The sequence below is a fragment of the Mus musculus genome, chromosome X (assembly GCF_000001635.26).
Source record: "Mus musculus strain C57BL/6J chromosome X, GRCm38.p6 C57BL/6J".
Lineage (NCBI taxonomy): Eukaryota > Metazoa > Chordata > Mammalia > Rodentia > Muridae > Mus > Mus musculus.
The window spans coordinates 101,066,824-101,091,989 of record NC_000086.7 but is presented as its reverse complement, the minus strand read 5'-3'; the positions used below and the strand labels follow the sequence as shown (position 1 = coordinate 101,091,989).

At 43.7% G+C, this 25,166-nt stretch overlaps 2 protein-coding genes and 1 pseudogene across 8 annotated transcripts in view; all 3 read left to right on the top strand.

The window, feature by feature from the left end:
* Snx12 (sorting nexin 12) overlaps window positions 1-2,623 on the top strand; it is a 133,217-nt gene extending 130,594 nt beyond the window's left edge. Inside the window, exons 7-8 of the mRNA XM_011247645.2 lie at window positions 1,541-1,617; window positions 2,220-2,623. The gene's annotated coding sequence lies outside the window, so the exon portion shown is untranslated. The remainder of the gene's footprint in view (window positions 1-1,540; window positions 1,618-2,219) is intronic.
* On the top strand, window positions 1,538-12,844 carry Slc7a3 (solute carrier family 7 (cationic amino acid transporter, y+ system), member 3). 7 transcript variants are annotated; one of them, XM_030251207.1, is made up of 15 exons: window positions 1,543-1,617; window positions 6,315-6,402; window positions 6,533-6,718; window positions 7,031-7,169; window positions 7,716-8,119; window positions 8,684-8,842; window positions 9,022-9,199; window positions 9,344-9,456; window positions 9,577-9,799; window positions 9,958-10,097; window positions 10,192-10,294; window positions 11,119-11,282; window positions 11,723-11,889; window positions 12,182-12,290; window positions 12,398-12,844. In XM_030251207.1, exons 5-15 carry the CDS (start codon window positions 7,750-7,752, stop codon window positions 12,526-12,528), a joined length of 1,857 nt encoding a protein of 618 aa, XP_030107067.1. In that variant the 5' UTR covers window positions 1,543-1,617; window positions 6,315-6,402; window positions 6,533-6,718; window positions 7,031-7,169; window positions 7,716-7,749; the 3' UTR covers window positions 12,529-12,844. The 7 variants fall into 7 exon arrangements, with proteins under 7 accessions (XP_011245815.1, XP_030107067.1, XP_017173853.1 ...); XM_017318364.2 differs by having other exon boundaries at window positions 7,012-7,169; XM_006527753.3 differs by lacking the exon at window positions 7,031-7,169.
* An 11,441-nt stretch (window positions 12,845-24,285) lies between these two features.
* Gm3820 lies at window positions 24,286-25,166 on the top strand (annotated as a pseudogene).

Genomic DNA, 25,166 nt, shown 5'->3' with positions numbered 1-25,166 from the left:
GATTATGTTTACCACTTAGAACACAGCTGTCAGCTCCATCTTATAATGGCAAATGTGAGGGCGGCTCCTCACAGAAAGAAATGCAGGCCGGGCGTGGTGGTGCATGCCTTTAAGCCCAGCACTTGGGAGGCAGAGGCAGGCAGATTTCTGAGTTTGAGGCCAGCTTGGTCTACAGAGTGAGTTCCAGGACAGCCAGGGCTAACACAGAGAAACCCTGTCTTGAAAACACAAAACAAAAGCAAAAACAAAAACAAAAACAAAAACAGAAATGCAGGGATGGAGCAGAGACTGAGGGAATAACCAATCAATAACTGGCCAAGCTTAAGACCCATCGCATGGGCAAGCAGCAGTCCCTGACACAATGATATTCTGTTATGCTTGCAGACAGGAGCCTAGCATAACTGTCCTCTGAGAGGCTCCACCCAGCAGCTAACCTAAACAGATGCAAAGACCAACAGCCAAACATTATATGGAGCTTGGGGACTCTTTTATTTTTTAAACATTTATTTATTTTTTATTTATATGAGTACACTTCAGCTATCTTCAGATACACGCACTAGAAGAGTGCATTAGATCTTATTACAGATGGTTGTGACCCACCATGTGGTTGCTGGGAATTGAACTCAGGACCTCTGGCAGAGCAGTCAGTGCTCTTAACCACTGAGCCATCTCTCCAGCCCCGAGCTTGGGGACTCGTAAGGAAGCGTTTGAGAGAGATTGAGGGCCCCAAAGGGGATAGGAACTCCACAGGAAGACCAACAGAGTTAAGTAACCTAGACCCTTCAGGGCTCCCAGAGACTGAGCCACCAACCAAAGGGAGAGTATGGGTGGACCTAGGCCTCCTGAGCATACTTAGCAGATGTGTAGCTTGGTCTTCATGCAGGTCCCCCAAGAACTGGAGTGGGGTCTGTCCCTGAATCTGTTGCCTGCCTGTGGATCCCATTCCCTTAACTTGTCTGGTCTCAGTGGGAGAGGATGCGCCTAGTCCTGCAGTGACTTGATGTGCCAGGGTGGGATGAGACCCAGGGCAACTCCTCTTCTCAGAGGAGAAGGAAAGGGGGGATGGGAAGAGAAGCTGTGTGACTGAAGGACTGGGAGGGGGCAGATATTCCGATGTAAAGTGAATAGATAAATAATGGAAAAATGTAATCTTATAAAAAAAAATCTTTAAAAGCCACAAATCTAAACACACACACACACACACACACACACACACACACACAGTCATTACTACTTTAAGTCTTCAAAGTGCACACCTACTCATTAACAGTTTTTTATTTATTAAATCATACTAGGAAGCTGAGGGCAAAAATAGGTACAAGAAATCAGTCATCACCTTGATCAGCAGCCCAGCATTTCAGCCAGTACTAGTCTGGCTGCAATTGCTCTTGTTTCCTGACCTCAACTATTAAGAGTGTATCTTTGTGAACTTTAAATCGTTCTCCAAGAGCATTTTAACAAATGCATCTTAACCTAACAGTTTACATCTCTAAATTCTCTCTAAGGTTGGTGGTTGTTACTAACACTCTCCATCTCTAAGTTCTTTCCCAGGGTGGTGACTGAGTCATTAATCTGCTCCTACAGCGATGTTTGAAGAAGATCCAGCATTATTTTATTGTAAGTGCCAGTGAGAGGTTGGAAGCCCCCTTCGAGTTTTCATACAACTCATAGATTAGGAGGGACTGGAGGGCAAAACTTCACAACCACATGAAGTCCTTAGGTCCCTTAGTCCTTGGGCCTCTGCCTGTCCAAGGTTATGCTAACCTGCTGGTCCACGTTCCTTTTTCAAGGCCTCCAACAAGTGTTACTGTTTTATTTGTTTTTTTTGTTTGTTTGTTTTTTTGTTTTTGTTTTTCGAGACAGGGTTTCTCTGTGTAGTTCTGGCTGTCCTGGAACTCACTCTGTAGACCAGGCTGGCCTCGAACTCAGAAATTTGCCTGCCTAGGCCTCCCGAGTGTGCCACCACGCCCAACTGTGTTACTGTTTTAAATATGATACAGTGTCCTCACCTGTCCTCACCATGCCCTGCTTTAAGCCTGTATAGGTATCCATCTCATATACTGAACTGTATAGGTATCCATCTCATATACTGAACTGTATAGGTATCCATCTCATATACTGAACTGTATAGGTATCCATCTCATATACTGAACTGAATAGGTATCCATCTCATATACTGAACTGTATAGGTATCCATCTCATATACTGAACCTTTGCAGCTTCAGATAACACTGAAAGCTTTGCAGTCATCCTGGCAGGAGAGAAGATATTCTAAAAGGACACCTGTGCTCCTTCCTTTGGCTGTCAGACTATTGAGACAATGAATTTCAAGGAATGGAATTTCCCCCCAGGAATCTCATGCTGGGGACAGCCAGAGGGGACTTTGTCTTTCTGGAAGAAATTTGACACAACTTGTCAGACCACTTTGCAGGAGAGACTGAGCCTGAGCCCCCACCTAGACCAGGACTGCTAATATATACTTCTTGATGTCTACTTAAGCTTAAGTAAGACTCCTGTGAATGCTCAGAAGATGGGGGGCGGGGGGCGGGGCTGACTCAGGACATAATTGCTCTTCTCCCCAATGTAGCACATCGAATAAATCCCTTTTCTCTGTTTTCCACTATTAATTGTCTCTTTACCTTTCATCAAAAAGCTTGTTGTGGCTGCCAGGATCCTCTAGGCTTTGGCCTTAAAATCTCTGTTAATGGTTCATTGTTGCCAACACTGGAGTGAGTGTTGGGAGGAAATGAGTAGTTACTAGGAATGGGCATTGGGTTTCTTTTGGTGATGAAAATGTTCTTCGATTGATGGTGAAAGGACAAATAAACCCCATTTGTCTCCATTTAAGGACCAGGCCAGATTTCAAGAATGACTGTAAGGCAGCAGCTCCAGGAATAGACCGTAAGTCCCAGAAACTAGGCCATAAGATACTAGCTCTAGGAACTGACATAAAATCCAGAATGAAATCATAACCAATCCCCCCACCCCCCAAAAAAAAGAACAGCCTGGGGATACCCACAAAAATTGGGAAATATCTCAGAATGGGCTGTGTTGGAAAGCTGTATTTCATCGCATGGTTGAATGTTTGTGACATAGGAATACAGACCACCGACCATCTGTGACCCCCTAGCACCCACCAATGAAAATTTCAATTATCTATCCTTCTAGATAGTTCCCCTGGTTCACTATAAGAAGGCCTGCATGCCTTTGTCTGGGGTTGCCATTTCAAAGAATGGTTGATCCCCACATGCTGGTTGCTTCTGCAGAATAAATGCTCTTTGTTTTTGCATAATGAGTCTGGGGTCTTCTTTCAGCAATTTTTGGACCCTTACAATGCATAATTCTTTGACTATAGTTAAACCCTACTGAGTTGTATTCTTTAAAAGGGTGATTTTTTTTCCCAAGTCTGAACACGGTAAAACAGGCAGGAGGAGTTCAAGATTATCCTGAACTACATAGAGAATTCTAGACTAGCCTGGGCTATGCAAAACCCTGTCGCAATAAAACAAAAATAAAATAAAAATAAAAGCATGGATTTTGATGGTCACAGTGGTGCACACTTGTAATCTTGATACTTGGAAGATGGAGGCAGGATGATCAAGAGTTATATACAGTTTGGGTTACATGAGACTGTCTCAAAGAAGGATGAACTTCGACATACACATTCTCCCTATAATTTCATCATTTGCAATAAGTTATACACATTTATTATTATTATTATTCAGTCCAAATTCCAGGTACCCAGTTCCTAAAGTCCTTGGAATGTCAGAAATGATAAGTATCTTTTTGTATGCTAATGATGACAGTTGGCTGGGGTTCCAGGATAGCTTCCAGATGGGGGGTTGGTTGCCAGGGGAACCAACTTGTGATTTAAAGGGTTTCAGAAATTATTTGTTTACCGTCTAGTGCATTTAAGATACTTCATAAGCCTGGAGGGGGACATCTATTATTAACAAGCATTATTTTCCAGTGCTTCCAAACATTGCACTTGCTAGATCTTTACACTCCCCTGACCTCATGCATCTTTGGAGGCCTACAGCTCCGCTATCCCTCCTCATTCCTCAAGGCTCTGCTTCAGCCCTTGCAATTCTTTCTCCCAAATGCCTTACAAATGAAGCCTCCCTTAGTCATCCCAGTCTGTACTACTTGTCTGACTATCTATCAGTTTGCCAATGAATCTCATGACCTAAGCAGTCACTGAGTTTAAGCAGCTGAACTGTTGTTGTAGACACTAATATATATTACTTTGAATCTGGGTCAGATTTTCATTGACTATCCCACTGTGCCAGATAGGAAGACCTGACTTCATACTGCTACTTAAGCAGCCCACCAACCCTTTGAAACACACTTATTATATCTACAAATGATAGGTGATTTATGCAAGGCCACAGTGGCTGGCTGAGCTGGGAATTTGACCTAGTTGTAATTTCATATACTGCACCCTTGGAGGAACCTCCCTCTCCCCACTCTGACACACGTGCCAGCCCCAAAGGCTTACCGGAGAGCCCTGGCAAGCCCAGAGAGAGAAGATTCTCAGATCCGGTTCAGTGAGGCTGACTTCAGTCGAGTTGGGTTGGGTGTGCTTCAATGCCGCAGCTCAGGGTCCTTGCAAGCCAAGTGCCCCTTATATTCAGCGGGAGGAGAAGCCAGTAACGTCATAGGATCCCAGCCCCAAGCCCTCTCCCTACACATGACACACAACAAAATATACATACTGAAGAGTTGAAAATCACTAGCAACCTGTTAGGTTCATAAACACTTGGGTCATAAACACTTGGTCCTTGAGCCTCAGCCAATCCCGGAAGATACCTTACCTTTCCTGGATCAATCATAATGTTCCAACGACCCGTGTGGAATGTCTCAAAGCCCCAGGAGCGTTGCCTAAGGAGCCTCTAATTGTGCTGTGGAGGTTTTCTTTCTCAGATTAGACCATTAAAGACTAGGAGTAAATGTGTTTGCTCCCACCCCCACCTCTGAGGCATTGAATTCAGCACTCAACCACTAAGCCAGATCTCCATCGGTCCCAAGGATTTTACTCGTGTTTCTTTGGTAGACGTAGCTTTATAGCAGCTCTTTAACAAGTGCATTCTTTTCTTAAGTTTCTACAATCTTCTGCGGTTTCCTAGGAATTCCTAGCCTAAAAAGGACCTACTTCATGCATGAGCTTCACACTTCCTCTTTCTTGTGCATTTGAATGAAGTATAGTACCTATGGGAGGCCAGACCTTAAAACAACAGGCCAGGTTTTATCAGAATGAATGGTGACTCAATGCTAAGTCTGATGCTCCAAACTTCAGCTTAGTCATCAGCAAAATGGAATTAAAAGGGTGGGGCTGCAGCTCATTGGTATAATCTTGGCACTGGGGAGACCTACAGGATTGATCCCCATCACTATCAATTTTAAAAAGTTTCGCTCCTTCAATATTTAAATATTCATAATTTCATATTTAATATTAATAGGCAGGTGGAGAGATGCTACAAATACATTGTGGCCTAGGAATCTACTCGGGGTTAATGATCGGTGTACAGGTGGTTTGAAACTGTCTTCCATTTTCTTGCTGTCTGTATTAGAGAGTGAGAGCAGAGGCAGCAGTCGGGGCTGTTGATAGTCTTGCAAGGTCCTGAAGGATTTCATGCAGACAAACGTGCTCAGGGAGAAGACACAGTGAGATGGAGACTTGGTGCTATTTGCCCCTCCAGCCTTCACACAAACCCAATTCTCTTTATTCACTCCCCTCCCCAGTGCTGCGAATGTTTGCTGATTCTGACTAATCTTGCATAAAGGTAGAAAATACCCATGGGATCTGTGGTCAGGAAGCTTTTAATTGTCTTTTGACCACCAGAGAGGCAAATGGTTAAAGGCTATCCCTCTTTTCTCACTCCCGGCCATGCCCTGCTTGTTTTTTTTGGTTGGGAAGCAGTCTCAGGCCAAAAGCGACCAATGTTGCAAAGCCATGTGACTGGTGACTGACGGTGTGCGTGTGCGTGTGTGTGCGTGTGTGTGTGCCCGCGTGTACACAAGCGAGTGTGTTGGTATTGAAAGACCCCCGAAGGGAGACCCTCACTCAAGTCTCGGGAACGTCGCGCACCCAGTGGGACACAGAGACCGGACTTTGTGATCACACGAGGAATTTTTATTGAAAGCGAGACAGAACGAGAGCTCAGGCCAGCATGCTGGGGTCGAGACTCATACACCAAGCAAGGAGTAGAGGAGTTTCGACCCCGGCCTGAAATTTTACAGAGCTTATAAAGGCAAAAACCACAAACCAGGGGGAGGAAAAGGGGAAATTTTAAAACCATAAATTTTCTTAACAGCTAGGTGATGTGCTACCTTAGGCAACGCTCCTGGGGCTTTGAGACATTCCACACGGGTCGTTGGAACATTATGATTGATCCAGGAAAGGTAAGGTATCTTCCGGGATTGGCTGAGGCTCAAGGACCAAGTGTTTATGACCCAAGTGTTTATGAACCTAACAGGTTGCTAGTGATTTTCAACTCTTCAGTATGTATATTGTGTTGTGTGTCATGTGTAGGGAGAGGGCTTAGGGCTGGGATCCCATGACGTTACTGGCTCCTCCTCCCGGTGAATATAAGGGGCGCTTGGCTTGCAAGGACCCTGAGCTGCGGCATTGAAGCACACCCAACCCAACTCGACTGAAGTCAGCCTCACTGAACCGGATCTGAGAATCTTCTCTCTCTGGGCTTGCCAGGGCTCTCCGGTAAGCCTTTGGGGCTGGCACGTGTGTCAGAGTGGGGAGAGGGAGGCTCCTCTTTTACCTAGGCTTTTCAGGCAACCAGGGCTTGCAATTGCATCAGCGCAACTGTGACCTGTTGCTGGTAAGACCCTAGCCCAGGAGCCAGGGCTCCCTAGCTCCAGCGCATTTCCAGATTGTTTTTCTTCATGGAGCCATAAAAATCTAGATGCTGAGTCTAGGGCCACCGGGCGGGACCCCTAATCGGCCGAGAGGGAAGTGCTAGCGATCTCGGGCTGGTTTTGCCCCCCACCCCCCAGGCGCATCTCCCAATTTCAGAGACCGAAGCCCCGCCTCACTGCTGGTGCTCACTGGTCATCGTAGCCTAGCCGGAGGAGGTGGGGAACATTTGCTTTCTCCGAGGGCAAAGAAGGCTCAGGTGGATCGCCGGGGCTTGGTGAGAAGGGATAAGATTGAGGTCAGTCCCCTCTTCCAGGCGTAGCCACGTCTCTGAAGCTCTCTGGGCGCTCACTAAAAGGGATGTGGGTAATGGGTGTAAAAAAAAAAGGGTTCTTTCAGAGTTGCCCCGAGTTGAGTTCCGCTTGATTCACCAGGAGCCATAGGCCGGGGAAACAGAAATGTTAGGTTTCAAGGCTGCTGGGCTGGGCTCTAGGGTAAATCCCATAGGTTCTTGGGCAGGAAAAGAAGAAACCTAATGTCCTAGCACTTACTAAAGGCCAACCACTGTGCTATACAGAGCTTTCTCTAGCCTTTTCTGAAATGGGTCCTTCCACCTGCCTGGGAGACACTGTAATCCCCACTTGCATTATTATTGTAATTCCTACTTGCATATGAAGAAATGGTAATTAGAGGTGGAAGTGGCTTGCTTTCTCCTCTTCTGCCCAACCCCCTTTGTCCCTGTAACTCATTCACCTGGTGGAGGGAGTGGGTTTTGTAATTCACTTTTGGAGCTTGTGGGGGACAATGAGACCCATTGAAGGGCTTTTGTCTTGTTTTTCACCAGAACCTAGCTAGCATCCTCTTCAATTCCAACTAGAATGCTGTGGCAGGCACTTCGAAGATTTGGTCAAAAGCTGGTGCGGAGACGTGTGTTGGAGCTGGGTATGGGTGAGACCCGCCTTGCCAGATGCCTGAGCACCCTCGACTTAGTGGCTCTGGGTGTGGGCAGCACATTAGGTGCAGGTGTGTATGTCCTGGCTGGAGAGGTGGCCAAAGATAAAGCAGGACCATCCATTGTGATCTGCTTTTTGGTGGCTGCTCTGTCCTCTGTGTTGGCTGGACTGTGTTATGCTGAATTTGGTGCCCGGGTCCCCGGCTCTGGTTCTGCATATCTCTACAGTTATGTCACCGTAGGTGAACTCTGGGCCTTCACCACCGGCTGGAATCTCATTCTCTCCTACGTCATTGGTGAGATAGATGCTTGGGGTAGGATGGGAGGGATGGATGATTACACAAATAGCAGAGGGATTATGGATCCAGAAATCCGAGTGCAATTTCAGTGAAGTCTAAATTGTCTTTATTTTTCCTAGTATCTCAATACTTCTAGATGTCTGTTTGTTTGTTTATTTATTTATTTATTTGGGGTAGGGGTATAGGGAGGGTTTGAAGGTGCAGTACAATTGTTCACCTCCGTCTGGTGTTCATTCATTAAGATGTTAGTTAGGGTCTTTAAAATTAATAACAGGAGCTGGGTCTAGAGTTGTACACCTATAATTCCAGCACTCAGAGGCTAAGGTAGGAGGATCAAGAGTTTGTTAAGTCTGAGGCCAGGCTAGGCCTGAGCTACATAGAGAGAACTGTCAAACACACACACACACACACACACACACACACACACACACACACACACACAGAGTAAGGTGGGTAATTATGGCAGGAATCTGTGAGGCAGATGTATAGGAGGGAGGGAATTTGATCTTATAATATTCCTGAGTATTGGGGTTAAGGTAGAAAATACAATTGCTATACCAGGTACAGCCAGTGTGGCCCGGGCTTGGAGCTCTGCTTTTGACAACCTGATTGGAAACCACATCTCTCGGACTCTGAAGGGGACCATCTTGCTGAAGATGCCTCATGTTCTTGCAGAATATCCAGATTTCTTTGCCTTGGCCCTTGTGTTGCTGCTCACTGGTGAGGCAAGGGGCAGGGTGAATGATGGGAGGGGTTGGGCTTGGGAAGCGCTCAAGGGTAATGAGGGGAGGAAAGGAAGCTGGGAAGGAAAGAGTCTGCCACACAGAGGCAGAAAAAAGGGAAAGCAAGCGTGGAGGAAGGATTTTGTCCTCAGGATCCTGAACAATTTTCTCCCACAGGATTGCTGGTTTTAGGGGCAAGTAAATCAGCCCTGGTTACCAAAGTGTTCACAGGGATGAACCTTTTGGTTCTCAGCTTTGTCATCATCTCTGGCTTCATTAAGGGAGAACTGAGAAACTGGAAGCTCACGAAAGAGGACTATTGCTTGACCATGAGTGAATCCAACGGCACTTGTAGGTTAGAGAGCCACAAAGCTGGGACCATAATGGGGGAGGAGGAGGAATCCAGAATGGGAATGGGAGACAATGAACAGCTGGGCATCAGAAAAGGGATGCACTTAACTGAACACTCTTACGGATTCTCTTCCTTCTTGCACTCTAGCTTGGACTCTATGGGCTCTGGAGGTTTCATGCCTTTTGGCTTGGAAGGGATTCTCCGTGGCGCTGCTACCTGTTTCTATGCCTTCGTTGGTTTTGACTGTATTGCAACCACCGGTAACAGTCACACAATCTTGGCTGGTCTTGGGTGCAATGTGTGAACTTACAGATTTGGGGTGGCAGAGGAGGAAGCCTACTTCCCTGGTTTAGAACACTGTGCCCTGTGTTTTCTTACAGGAGAAGAGGCTCAGAATCCCCAGCGCTCCATCCCCATGGGTATTGTGATCTCGATGTTCATCTGCTTTTTGGCTTACTTTGGTGTGTCTTCAGCACTTACCCTCATGATGCCTTACTACAAGCTTCATCCTGAGAGCCCTCTGCCTGAAGCATTTTCCTATGTTGGCTGGGAGCCTGCCCGCTACTTGGTGGCTATTGGCTCCCTCTGTGCACTTTCTACTAGGTCAGTGTTAAATATTTCTTTGCCCCGTGGCTGTAGTTTCCAGCTATGTCCATTTTGTGCCAGAGAATGTTCCTTAGAAAGGCTAGGAAAGGGAGGTGGAAATGCTGTAAGCACACAGGCTGATGAACTCATTCCCCTTGGACATTGTCTTTTTTCAGCCTTTTGGGCTCTATGTTTCCTATGCCTCGGGTGATGTATTCAATGGCAGAAGATGGCCTCCTGTTCCGTGTCCTTGCTAAGGTTCACAGTGTCACACATATACCCATTGTGGCCACCTTGGTATCTGGTGTTATTGCAGGTAACAAAGCCAAATCAAACCCACCCCTTTTTGTTGTTTCCCCAACTCTGTTAACTTCACCCTTCACTCACTTGCTTCTGCCTGCTGATTTTAGCATTCATGGCATTCCTCTTTGAACTCACTGACCTCGTGGACCTCATGTCAATCGGGACTCTGCTTGCTCACTCCCTGGTGTCCATTTGTGTTCTCATCCTCAGGTAAGACTTGTGTTTGTATGTCTCGGTGAGGCAGGATATTATGCCCACTCCTTCCTTCTGTCATCCTGACTCTCCTTGAGTAATGTGGCCATTTGGCTCTATCCAAAAGAGCACCCCCCCACCGCCTGTGTTTTTTTGCATATCCAGGTAGATACATGTACGTGTGTATGTGTGTGTGTGTGTGTGTGTGTGTGTGTGTGTGTGTGTGTAGACCAGAGGTCAGACTTAGGTGTCTGCCTACATCCCTCTGCACCTTATTTTTGAGATGGAGTCTCTCACTGAATCTGGAACTCACTGGTTGCCTAGGTTGGCTGGCTAGTGAATTCTAGAATCCTATCTAGCTTCAACTCACTAGCACTGGGGCTACAAGACACCTGGGTTTTATATGAATGTTGGAGATCTGAACTCAAGTCTGTTTGTGTGGTAAACACTTGAATATTAAAACCTCTCTCTCTCTCTCTCTCTCTCTCCCTCTCCCTCTCTTTGTGTGTGTGTGTGTGTGTGTGTGTGTGTGTGTGTATCTGTCTGCCTGTCTATGTGTACCCTTGGAGGTCAGAAGAAGACATTGAATCCCCTGAAGCTAGTTATGGGTGGTTGTGAGCTGGCCAATGGAGGTGCTAGGAACTGAACGCAGGTCCTCTTCAAGAGAAGTAAAAACTTAACTGCCAAGCTGTCTCTGTAGCCCGCTGACAGATGCTTTTATAGGCTAAGCCATCTCTCCAGCCTAAGCTTGTAGCTTTAATGGTGATAAAGAAGCTACCTAAAAAGAAAGTAGTGGATGGTAAGGAATTATTCTTAAAATTGTTTCCTTACTCTTGCCACAGATATCAGCCTGATCAGGAAATGAAGAGTGTTGAAGAGGAAATGGAATTGCAAGAGGAGACACTTGAAGCAGAGAAGCTGACTGTCCAGGCTCTATTTTGTCCTGTCAACTCCATCCCCACACTCCTTTCTGGCCGAGTTGTCTATGTTTGCTCCTCACTGCTTGGTGAGCAGCGGATTTTTTTCTTTTCTTTTCTTTTTCTTTTTTGTTTAGGATTTATTGATTTTTTTTTATATGTGTGAATATTTTGCCTGAATGAATGTATATGTATTGTGTGCATGCCTGGTAACTACATAGGTCATAAAAAGGCTTCTGATCCTTTGGAACTGGAGTTATAGATGGTTATAAGTTGCCATATGAGTGCAGGGAACAAGTCTTCCGCAAGAGCAGCAAGTGTTCTTAACTGTTAAGCCATCTCTCTAGTTCCAAGCGTGGCCTTTTTCTTTGGGATGATTTGATGAGATCAGTAAGGTAGGGTAGATATTGTGTGGTGGCATTTGGTGAGGTCTAGCAAGAGGGTAACCCTCCTTGGAATGGGATGCCTTACATCTTAGCATATTGATTTCAAGAGTTGGTTTTGATGTCTCTCAACTTGACTTTTGAAGCCGTACTACTAACTGTTCTTTGCCTGGTGCTGACCTGGTGGACAACTCCACTTCGTTCTGGAGACCCAGTGTGGGTCACAGTGGTTGTGCTGATCCTGGGGCTCATTCTTGCAATTTCTGGGGTCATCTGGAGACAGCCACAGAACCGCACTCCCCTTCACTTTAAGGTAAATGATGTTTCTTACCCCCTCACCAATTCATCTTGGGACAATTAGGGCTTGCAGCTTATGTTCTTTAATTGGACACAAGAAGGTAATGTCAGAGCTGGTTAGGCCAGACTCCTTGCTGATATTCTCTCACATTCTGGATTTGAAGAGTCTAATAATATAAGTGATAAATGAGTGGCTGCTGAAATCCAGAGTGTGAGTAGGGCTTGAACTTGACCTGTTCTGCCCCCAGTAGGGTAAGGATCTCTTTGTAGGTCATTGAGTTGTATAAAGATTTATCTTTGTTTTGCAGGTGCCTGCTGTTCCTCTACTCCCACTGGTGAGCATCTTTGTGAATGTTTACCTGATGATGCAAATGACAGCTGGCACTTGGGCCCGATTTGGGATCTGGATGCTGATTGGTAGGTGTCTGCTTTGAAGAGTAAGCCTCTTAGGTGACCTATCCTGACTCCTCTCCCTCTGGATCTCCAGTTGTAAACCTCACCTTACAGTTGTCTATCTCTACTAGGATTTGCTATCTACTTTGGCTATGGGATCCAACACAGTATGAAAGAAGTTAAGAATCATCAAACTCTACCCAAAACAAGGGCCCAAACTATAGACCTTGATCTCACAACTTCCTGTGTTCACAGCATTTGACCTAACCATACCTAATTGTTGTCTTGTTCTCCTATACAATAATGGAGAGTACTCTTGACCCCACGAAGAGCTGGGCCTCTCATGTGGTGTTAGTGACGGATATGAAATAATGCTCTGTATTTCTTGTGAAATGATGGCTATGTCTTTGCTGTTTCTCATTTGTTTTTAACTTGTATACTTTGAAATAGTCTCTGTAGTTGTTTCCTGGCTTTGAAAAAAATGTTATTAAAGGAAAATTGTAAAAAAAAAACCAAAAAACCTGTCCTGTTCTTTGCTTACTAGAGATTATATAAAGCTTAGCTTTAAGACTGGGAAAGATTCAGAGAAGTGTCTTGTGTCTTTTTCTCTAGCCGTCACAAAATTTTCTGCTGTTCCTGGGTATATGCCTTCTGGACAGGGTTTGGAGAGGATAGTAAAGACTGCCTAGGTACAAACACCTTTAAAAACTATTCATTTACCTATTTATTTAACAAATATGTAAAATTTTAGACCTTGTGCTGAGAGCCAGTGACACAAACAGTAAACCTTTGCTCTAGTCTCACAGTCTAGTGAGGGGAACAAGCAGGTAAACACGAATATAAAATGATGAGTTGATTCAGGGCAGGATGAGAGATGAGGAAGCACAAAGGACCACATTTGACCTGAGTGCTTAAGCAGTAGACTGAAAGGAGGGTATGATTGCCAGTGAACAGTACAGGAAACAACCGAATTAGGATAAAACAGATTCTCTGTGACCTGACTGCAGTTGTGGTGTAGCTGGAAGTAACATGGAAATAACATAGTAACGAATTGGGAGTGTGTGTGTGTGTGTGTGTGTGTGTGTGTGTGTGTGTGTGTGTAAGAGATAGTCACAAAATTTCCTAGCAAGGTGATGGATTTTTAGTTTGGCAGCAACAGGAGCTTGGCAGTAGCTGGGAAGCTAGAGCAGGGAGCTAATGCTACCATTTATTGAGTATTTATGCCAGAGTTATGAATCTCATTTTGTTATTAGCCTGTGAAGTAGATCTAATTGTATTTTACAGATGAAAGGACAGGATTTAGGCCAGTGCACCCTAGGGACATAAGTTCAAAGACTGAGGTCGGAAGGAAATCCAGTCACAGGACTCAGGTGTTTAGAAAGCTGTGTGTGAGTTGAGGATCAGAGGTAAAGAGAGTCAGCAGCTAGAACTAGATTTTCTAGGGTTACAGACTTAAAAGTCATATGTGAGAGAAGCTTTGGGGAACTAAAGATTTGTCTCAGGATAAAACAGAAAAATGTAGCAGAAGTTATATAATTTCCTTTATACGTAAGGAGCTGTTACAAGTCAGTAGAAAGATAAATATCCTGGTAGAAAACTGAGTACTGGTTACGTCATTTCCAGAAAACAAATGACAAATACAAGATCCTTAACCTTACTTATTAAAAAGAAAAAGTGGCTATCAACTTGAGAGTATGAAGCGGTAGGATGGCTAAGGGGGCGGAGGAGAGTGATATAAGTCTCAAAAAAAATAAAAAAAAATAAAAATCTATTCCAAATAAAAGCATTTGAAGTAAATATGAGGCTGGATTGATGGTTCAGTGGTTAGGACCACAGGTTGTGTAGCGCCAGGGAAATGTTTGTGATCTTCCCCAAAACAGAGAGTAGCCAGTCTGATATAACTCACAGTAGGCTCTTTATTTTATTTGAACTAGCCCCCACCCCCACCCCAGTGCACCGCTGTCATGCAGGACTGTTTTGTTGATAGAGGAGCCCCGAATGTGAATGTGTAGTAAGCAGCAAGCGGTTTGGGGTGGGGGCTGGGGGTTTAAGTATGTAAGCATCTGAATGGGAAGCTATTGTTGCCTTTAACATAATAGCTGGTGTGGGGAGTCATATCATAAACTTAATTTTTGTTTTTCTCAGCATTGGTGGTCATTAGGCAGAGTGTGGGCTTGTAACCTGGGGGTATAGGTTTGTTGGGGGAATAACCTGGAGACACAGGTCTTGTTCAAGACTAGCCCACAGACTGGAGCTAAGGTCAGGTTTTTGGGGGGCCAACCTGGAAACTATTGCTAGGTACCAGCCTGTTAGTTTATCTGAGTTCCAACTTAGATCAGGTTCTCTAAAATGGAGTCTGAACTTAAAAGATTTGGCCTCGCCAGGCAGTGGTGGTGCACGCCTTTAAATCCCAGCACTTGGAAGGCAGAGGCAGGCGGATTTCTGAGTTTGAGGCCAGCCTGGTGTACAGAAGTGAGTTCCAGGATAGCCAGGGCTACACAGAGAAACCCTGTCTTGGAAAAAAAAAAGATTTAACCTCTCAGTTGCTCTTCCAGGGAACCTAAGTTCAATTCCCAGCACCCACATAGTGGCCCACAAACATATCTCCAGTTCTGGGTGATCCTACGCCCTCTTCTGGCCTTTTCAGGCACCAGGCATGCACATGATGCACAGAAATACAACCAGGCAAAAAACACTCATACACATAAAATCCCTCTTGTTAAAGCTTATGGGCTTCATGTATGTTAGGCAAGTGGATTATTAGCTGAACCACATCCCTTAGCTAAATATACTTATTTTATTTTATTTTTGTTTTTCAGACAGGGTTTTTTCTGTGTAGCCTTGGCTGTCCTGGAACTCACTTTGTAGATCAGGCTGGCCTCGAACTCAGAAATCTGCCTGCCTCTGCATCCCAAGTGCTGGGATTAAAGGCGTGCGCCACCAGGTCCAGCTTATTTAGTTTTTTTGAGACAAGGTTTCTCTGGGTAGTCCTGGCTGTCCTTGAATTTACTCTTTAGATGCCTGAGACTGGCCTCGAACTCAGAGATCTGCCTCTGCCTCCTGAGTGCTGGAATTAGAGGTATTCACCACTGCCTGGCAAATATGCTTATTTTCAAAAGAAAATATTTTTACTAATATCTAAAATGGAAAAGGGGGTACTTTCCTAATATACACTAAAATAGTTAATCAACTGTTTAAAAATGTTTGACTGTGCAGTACCTAAAATAATCACATATCATATACTGGAAACATTCATGTAGCTAACATAGTGAATAATCTCTTGAAGACGGCATGGAAAATTGTCTTAGGAATGCTTTAATCTTGATTTTATGAGATGACAGATAAAGCTGACCTAAATAAACAAAAAGACAGAAAGTAGGAAGTCAGAAGTCTCCCCAGACAGGTGTGCATGAATTACCATGAAATTTCACGTTAGGTCTCAGGTGGTTTGAGGAAGGCTTTGTTGAAGTTAAGGCTTTTTCTGAGGTTTAAAAATGACCTGTAAGGGGCTGGAGAGACTGCTCCTCCAAAGGTCCTGAGTTCAAATCCCAGCAACCACATGGTGGCTCACAACCATGTGTAATGAAATCTGATGCCCTCTTCTGGTGTGTCTGAAGACAGCTACAGTGTACTTACATATAATAATAAATAAATCTTAAAAAAAAAAAACGACCTGTAAAATGAACCAAATGTGGTAATATAGGTGTACCATCTCAACATTTAGGGGGTGGGGGCAGGAAAGGTAGGAGTTCTGGGTCATTTTTGGCTAGTGAGTTTGAGGTCAGCCTGGGCAATAAGAGACACTTCTTAAAACAATCAAAAGGGGTAAAAACGTGTCAATTTGGAAATTGGGAGGGAAATTTGTGCATAAAAGCAACAAGATGGGAAAGCTTAATGTTCAGTTTGCCCACAGCCCAGGATTTTTTGAATGAGTAAAGTGAAAACGTAAGGAGGAGCAGATTCCATTATGGCAAGCCCTGTGGGGAGTGTGGCAGCAGGTGAGTGCTGGGCTGGGCAGATGGAGTTGGATAATGATACCCCACACACAGTTACATAGGAAGAATGAGTCCTACTGCTTGTTCGGTAGCACTTTAGTTTAACTGTATTTTCCAACACCTCAAAGAACTAGAGAGAGGAATTCAAAGGCTCCCAAAACCTAGAAATGATATGCTATTACCCAGTAGGGTGAATATAGGTAATGATAATATACTATATATTTCCAAAAGATAGAAGAAAGGATTTTGAATGTTTTTTTTTTATCATTTTCTCATTGCTATGAACAAATATTGGACAAAAAAAAAGACAACTTAATAAGGAGTTTCTTTTTCCTTTTCTCGCAGTTTGCAGAGATGTAGCTCATGGTGAAGAGAATGCATGGTGAGAAGAGCAGCTTGGTCTGTGGTGCCAACCAGAAAGATAATGCTCAGCTAGATTTCTCTATTTTCCCTTTTAATTCTGTCTGAGACCCCAGCCCAGGTGATGGTGCTGTCCATATTCAGGGAGGATTTTTCATCCTCAGTTAATCTCTCTGGAAACTCCCTCAAAGACATGCGCAAAAGTAGATCACCTGGGTGATTCCAAACCCAGTCAAATTGACAATGAAATTTAAACCATTACAATAGATACTTTACTCTGTTTTATTTTTTAATTAATTCCCTCTTGAAAAGATTTTTATTATTTTAATTATGTTTATGTGTGTGGGGGCGGCGGGGGGGTGGGGGAGGGTACCTGTGGACGAATGCAAGTGCCCATAGAGGTCAGAGACGTGAGACCCTTCCCTGGACCTGGGGTTACAGGCAGTTGTTAGCCACCTAATGTGGGGGCTGAGAATTGAATTCAGGTCCTCAGGAAGAGCTGTATTTGCTCTCAATGACTGATCCATTTCTCCAGCCCCTAATTAATTCTTTTAAAGTTAACATATAAACTAATTTAGATTTAGCTGGGTGTGGTGATATTGCCTTGAATTCAGTGCTTAGGAGTTTAGTGCTGTATGAGTTGGAGGCCAGCCTGGTCTACAGAGCCAGTTTCAGACCAGCCTGAGCTAAAAGTAAGACCCCCATCTCAAAACCAAAACAAACAAACAAAACAAAAACAAAACCCCCAAACAAAAAAGCCCTTAAAAAAGTTTTTGTTTATTCTTTGATAATTTAATGCTTGTGTGGAATATGTCTTGAAACTACCCATCCCCAATTTGCCTCTCCTGTACTGCACCCCCCCATAGCTCTCTCACCTTCATATCTTCTTGTTTGCTTTGTTTGTTTGTTTATTTTTATTTATTCACCCCAATCACTGCCCCACCTCCCTGTCACCCCTTCTTACAATCCTTCTCCCCTCTTGCCTACCCTTCTCCCCTCTAGGCTGGGGGCCCCCCCTGGGTATCCCTCCATATCCAGTCTCTACAAGGCTAGGCACTTCCTTTGTTTGTTTGTTTTTGTCTTCTCCTTTCTTTGTGATTCACTGAGTTCAATTAGTGCTGCCTGCTGGAATGTCATTTGATCTTGTGGGCTTGATCTTCTGCAGGTAAACATGGTTTCTGTGAATTCATCAGTATGATGACCATAAGACAGCAATTCACAGCATCTCCCCCATCAGATGGCCCGTCAGATCCCCCGTCAGATGGCCCGTCAGATCCCCCGTCAGATGGCCCATGCTTTCTCTTTCTGCTGCTCTCTCTTTCCCCCGAACCTTGGTTGGAGTTTCCTTCCTTCCTTCCTTCCTTCCTTCCTTCCTTCCTTCCTTCCTTCCTTCCTTCCTTCCTTCTTTCTTTCTTTCTTTCTTTCTTTCTTTCCTTCTTTCTTTTAAGTACTTATTTTTTAGACAGGCTGCCCTTGATCTTGCTATTACATGTAGCTAAGGATGACTTTGAACTGATCTTCTCACTTCCACTTCCTGAGTGCTAGGATTATAGGAGTGTGCTATGGTACCTGGTTTTGTGCCTTCTAGGACACCAGTCTACCAACTCCATTGCCCTTTGGGTATACGTCTAAGACTCATTTACTATACTTTGAACATTATAGCAGATATATCTGTATCATATTACTACATGGAACCCAATTAATATGTACATTTTAAATGTGTTTATGGTAACATAAATTTAAATTATTAGTAGTATTGGTAGAGTGGTAGAGCTCTGGCCTAGCATACCAATATCCTGGGATTCTATCTCTGAAAACTAACAGAGAGGGGGATAAAAGATTGAGGGAAAGCTGGGTATGGTGGCGCACGCCTTTAATCCCAGCACTTGGGAGGCAGAGGCAGGAGGATTTCTGAGTTTGAGGCCAGCCTGGTGTACAGAAGTGAGTTCCAGGACAGCCAGGACTACACAGAGAAACCCTGTCTTGAAAAACAAAAACAAAAACAAAAACAAAAACAAAAACAAAACAAAGAAGATTGAGGGAGAGGGAGAGATCTGAGAGAGACTATGTGGGCATGGTGGTACATTTCTAGCATCTTAGCATCAGGAAACAAAGGTAGGAGTATCACCAGTTTAAGGCTAGCCTTGACCCTCCCAAATAAAAAACAAAGCAAAGAGACGTGGCACATGTTTGAGCAGCTCGAGGTGCTAATGGCCCTGATTTGATCATGATGTATTGTATACACTGTGTATTGAAGGATTATCCTATACCTTATAAATGTATATAATTATGTGTTGGGCTGGAGAGATGGCTCAGCAGTTAAGAGCACTGACTGCTCTTCCAGAGATCCTGAGTTCAATTCCCAGCAACCACATGGTGGCTCACAACCATCTGTATGTAATGAGATCTGATGCCCTCTTCTGGTGTGTCTGAAGAGATCAATGGTGTACTCATATACATAAAAATAAATAAATAAATCTTTAAAATTATGTGTCACTCATGTAGCCAGACAATAGAGCTTGCCAGAATTGAGGCTTCTGAAATCACTAATTCAAACAGGTTCTTCACCTACAACTTGCTGTGCTTCCCCCGCTCATGTGTTCAAATAACCCCACTACAGTCCTTTGACATCAGGTGATGCCTCCATAAACATCACGGAGCCCTCCCACAAAACCTTCTCTTTTCATCATTCTCTTTCAGACTTTGCTTGCTTTCTTTCCCACCTAAATTCCTGCATTTATATTGTTAGTATCACTATTTTGCAAATGCTTCCAACTCGCCAGTCAAAACACCAGATTCCCTTCCAGCCCCTGCTGGAAAAGATTCATAGTTTCACTTTAACCTGTGCAAGCCAGTATTGTTGAGGACATGACTGGCACATTAATGATGGTCACACATGTATGTGGTTGAAAATGCTCTCGTCTTGCTCTTTTAAACTGCTTGTTCTTACCTCATTTGTATTTGTCACATCATTCCCTCCTACTCTCATTCTTAAGTTTGCCGCCTATTTGGTTGGGGAAAACATAAGCCAATCAGATAAAAACTTCATCTTTCTGTGTGCTTTTTTTCCCTTGTGAACATTAACTTAACTTTTTTTTTTTTTAATGATAAAAACAAGTGTTCGTGGGGGCTGGAGAGATCACTCTGGTTAAGAGCACCGGCTATTTTTCCAGAGGTCCTAAGTTCAGTTCCCAGCAACCACATGGTGGCCCATTTATAATGAGCTCTGGTGCCCTCTTCTGGTGTGTCTGAAGACAACGACAGTGCACTCCTACACATAAAACAAACAACTCCCCAGAGGTTCATTGTAGAGAGACTAAGGATACAGAAAAATATAAAGAAAAGGTAGGCGAAGGGTGTACTCAGTGGCAGTGCTTTGCCTGTCATACATGAACCCCTAGGTCTGATTCTCAGTAGTTGAAAAGGAGTGAATTCTCCTAAGTTCCACGCCTCAAAGGTAGATACATGGGCATTTCAGTCCTACTCTTCAAGACATGATTCTAACACGAATGTAGTTTTAGCTAAGTGCTTATATTCTCGATAAAATTTTGCTTTTAAAATCTGACATTTTATTTATTATTGTTGTCTGTATGTGCACGATATGTGTGTGAGCCTTCATGCCACAGCATGTCTGTGGGAGCAAGAAAGCAGTTTGTGGAGTTGGTTCTCTCCTTCCACATTTATGTGAGGTCTAGGGATTGAACTCAGGTTTCTGGGCTTGCAGGACAAGCACTTTAACCAGCTGAGCTATCTTTTTTTTTTTTAAGATTTATTTATTTATTATATGTAAGTACACTGTAGCTGTCTTCAGACACTCCAGAAAAGGGCATAGGATCTCATTACAGATGGTTGTGAGGCACCAAGTAGTTGCTGAGATTTGAACTTAGGACCTCTGGAAGAGCAGTCAGTGCTCTTAGCTGCTGAGCCATCTTTCCAGCTCCAGCTGAGCTATCTTCTTAGTCTTTTTATGCTTTTTTACATTTTAAAAATTATTTCCTATTTTTTCTTTTCTCATGTGCATTTGTACATGCATGTTGTGCATATGTATAGATATACACACATGTGTGGGTGCAAATATATGTGGGCATGCATGCATGCAAAGGCCCAAAGTTGATGTCAGAAATCATGCTCGATAGCCCTGCCACCTTATTTATTTGAGGCAGGGTTTCTCAGTCAAATCCAGAGATTGCAGATAGAGCTAGAAAGGGTGAGCTCATTGAGCAGTAAGTCTCAGAGGCTGAAAACATACTAGGCTTAGATTAGATTGTATGGCGGTTAGCAGACAGTGGCAGTAAGCCTTGGAAAAGACAATTACTTCATGTGAATAAAAGTTCTTTTATACACATATATATTGTAAAATCTTTTCTAGTCTTTTTTTTTTCTTTCCCCTTTGTGTATTTGCCATTTGTAAGGATTTATTTTTAGTATTTTTGAAACTTATTTGGGGCCAAGGCATGCTGGGCACATGCCTTTAACCCCAGCAGGCAAATCTTTGTGAATTTGAGGCAAGCCTAGTCTAATAATAATAATAATGAATTCCAGAGATGGCTATATAGTGAGAGCTTATCTCAGAAATAGAAAGAACAGCAATCAGTTTGTTAGGGCTGAGCCTAGAGCAGTTGTCTAGCATGTGTGAAGCCCTAGGTTTAATCCTCATGGTTGAAAAACAAAACAAACAAACAAACAAAACCACAACAAGAAAATTTCACCCCAAATATGCCTCCCACCCCCCAAAAACAGCCCCTATTATTTTCTTTTGTGTTTCTGGCTCTAGATAATGCTCTAGAATTTAGTTTGGTTTGTTAAATAGTAAGGATCTTTTTAAAATTAGGTATTTATTTCATTTACTTTTCCAATGCTATCCCAAAAGTCCCCCAGACCCTCTCACACCCACTCCCCCACCCACCCACTCCCACTTCTTGGCCCTGGTGTTCCCCTGTACTGAGACATATAAAGTTTGCACGACCAATGGGCCTCTCTTTCCACTGATGGCCGACTAGGCCATCTTCTGATACATATGCAGCTAGAGACATGAGCTTGGGGGTGGGGGGTACTGGTTAGTTCATATTGTTGTTCCACCTGTAGGGTTGCAGTTCCCTTTAGCTCCTTGGGTACTTTCTCTAGTTCCTCCATTGGGGGCCCTGTGATCCATCCAATAGCTGACTGTGAGCATCCACTTCTGTGTTTGCTAGGCCCCGGCATAGTCTCACAAGAGACAGCTATATCAGGGTCCTTTCAGCAAACGCTTGCTAGTGTATGCAATGGTGTCAGCGTTTGGAGGCTGATTATCTGATGGATCCCCGGGTATGGCAGTCTCTAGATGGTCCATCCTTTCATCTCAGCTCCAAACTGTGTCTCTGTAACTCCTTCCATGGGTGTTTTGTTCCCAATTTTAAGAAGGAGCAAAGTATCCACACTTTGGTCTTTTTTCTTCTTGAGTTTCATGTGTTTTGAAAATTGTATCTTATATCTTGGGTATCCTAGGTTTTGGGCTAATATCCACTTATCAGTGAGTACATATCATGTGAGTTCTTTTGTGATTGGGTTACCTCACTCAGGATGATGCCCTCCAAGTCCATTCATTTGCCTAGGAATTTCATAAATTCATTCTTTTTAATTGCTGAGTAGTACTCCATTGTGTAAATGTACCACATTTTCTGTATCCATTCCTCTGTTGAGGGGCATCTGGGTTCTTTCCAGCTTCTGGCTATTAAATAAGGCTGCTATGAACATAGTGGAGCATGTGTCCTTCTTACCGGTTGGAACATCTTCTGGATATATGCCCAGAAGATTGCGGGATCCTCCGGTAGTACTATGTCCAATTTTTTGGGGAACCGCCAGACTGATTAATAGTAAGGATCTTGATTGATGTTGTTTTATTTTGCCTTAAAAAAAGAATAGAAGGTCGGGTATGGTGGCACATGCCTTTAATCCCAGCACTTGGGAGGCAGAGGCAGGCAGATTTCTGAGTTCGAGGCCAGCCTGGTCTATAAAGTGAGTTCCAGGACAGCCAGGGCTATACAGAGAAACTCTGTCTCGAAAAACCAAAAAAGAAAAGAAAAGAAAAGAAAAGGAAAGGAAAGGAAAGGAAAGGAAAGAAAAGAAAGGAAATGGCTATCCAGTTGTCTCAACTTTTTTTTTTTTGAATGATTCTTTACCCTATGGATTTAAATAGTTTCTATACTGTATATATTTGGGTTTGTTTATTTATAGACTATTTTTCTTTTCTGTTTTTCCTTCCTTCCTTTCTTGTCTTTCTTTCTTGTCTTTCTGTCTTTCTGTCTTTCTGTCTTTCTGTCTGTCTTCCTTCCTTCCTTCCTTCCTTCCTTCCTTCCTTCCTTCCTTCTTTTTTGTTTTTTGTTTTGTTTGTTTGTTTGTTTTTGTTTTGAGACAGGGTTTCTCTGTGTAGCCCTGGCTGTCCTGGAACTCAATATGTAGACCAGGCTGGCCTTGAACTCAGAAATCCACCTGCCTCTGCTTCCCCAGTGCTGGGATGAAAGGTGTGTGCCATCACACCTAGCTTTCTATTCTGTTCTTTTATCTATTTACACTATTATCATGTAATTTAATTCACAGCAGTTTTATTATCTGGAAGAACAAACTGGCCTTTCTCATACTGTTGATAATTTGTTTTTAGAAATTTTCTGACTATCATTGCATGCTTATTCTGAGAATCTTTTTACTCAGTTAACAGGGGGTCATGAGACCTTGTGAATTGGTTGGCATTCTTGCTCACTTTCTCTCTTTGAATCCATTCAGTTAATGAGAATCTTTTTCATGCTCTCATTTTAGAGTTCAAGGTGTCCACTCATTTGTGGTACTATCTATTTCACTATTTCCACAACATTTTGTTAAATGATAGGACAGATAAATTATAGAATTTCCTTGTTCTAGAATAGGACAAGGAAAAAAATCTATGGCATACTTAGTGTAGCATCTAAAGAGGTCATATTAAGTAAAAAACAATTGGAGATACTCATGCAATATACAAATTTCTATCTTTTTTGTGCATTTTCTTTTATTCACTGATCCTTCCAGAGTGCAGTGTGATCTCTGACATTATAGCAGTCCTGTGTACAATTAATGTTAACCAATACTTCCATGATTTCTGTATATCTTAAAAAAAAAAGACTTATTAATCCCAGCACTTGGGAGGCAGAGGCAGATGGATCTGTGAGTTTGAGGCCCACCTGGTCTACAGAGTCAGGATAGTCAAGGCTACACAGAGAAACTCTGTCTCAAAAAAAAAGCCGGGTGGTGGTAGTGCACGCCTTTAATCCCAGCACTTGGGACGCAGACTTCGAGGCCAGCCTGATCTACAGAGTGAGTTCCAGGACAGTCAGGGCTACACAGAGAAACCCTGTCTCAAAAAAAAACAAAACAACAACAACAAAAAAGACTTTTTATTTATTTTGTATGCATTGGAGTTTTGTTGGCATGAATGTTTGTGTGTGGGTGTTAAATCCTCTGGAACTGAAGTTACAGACAGTTGTGAGCGTCCATGTGGAATTGAACCTGGATCCTCTGAAAGAGCAGCCAGTGCTCTTAACCACTGAGCCATCTCTCCATCCCCCTGTATACCTTTCTCAGCATTAAATAATTACTGAGTTAAGAGCTCTAAGACGGCTCTTGAACCAGGCGGCCTCAGCGTGAACAACGCAGAAATGGCCAAGATTAAGGCTCGGGACCTGCACAGCAAGAAGAAGGAGGAGCTGTTGTAACAAGTGGACGGATCTGAAGGTGGAATTGTCCCAGCTTCGCATTGCCAAAGTGACCGGCGGCTGCGCCCCGTCCAAGCTCTCCAAGATAGGAGTCGTATGCAAATCCATTGCCTGAGTCCTCACTGTCATTAACCAGACTCAAAAAGAAAACCCAGGCACTATGGCAGATGCCAACAAGAGCTTGCTGACAGGAGCCTGATATAGCTGTCTCCTGAGAGGTTCTGCCAGTGCCTGACAAATACAAAAGTGGATGCTCACAGCCAACCATTGGACAGAGCACAGGGTCCCCAATGAAGGAACTAGAGAAAGAACCCAAGGAGCTGAAGGGGTTTGCAGCCCCCTAGGAGGAACAACATGAACTAACCCCCAGAGCTCCCAGGGACTAAACCACCAACCAAAGAGGGACCCTTGGCTCCAGCTGCATGTGTAGTAGAGGATGGCCTTGGTGGGCATCGGTGGAAAGAGAAGCCCTTGGTCCTTTGAAGGTTCTGTGACCCAGTGTAGGGGAATGCCAGGGCAGGAAGCAGGCGTGGGTGGGTTGGGGAGCAGGGAGAGGGGGAGAGAATAGGAGATTTTCGGAGGGGAAACTAGGAAAGGAGATAACATTGGAAATGTAAATAAAGAAAATATCTAATAATAATAATAAAAAAGAAAACCTCAGGAAATTCTACAAGAGCTAGAAGTACAAGCTCCTGGACCTGTGACCCAAGAAGACTAGAGCCATGTGCCGCTGGCTCACCAAACATGAGGAGAAGCTGAAGACCAAGAAGCAGCAGCAGAAGGAGCGGCTGTACCCATTGCGCAAGTATGCAGTTAAGGCCTGA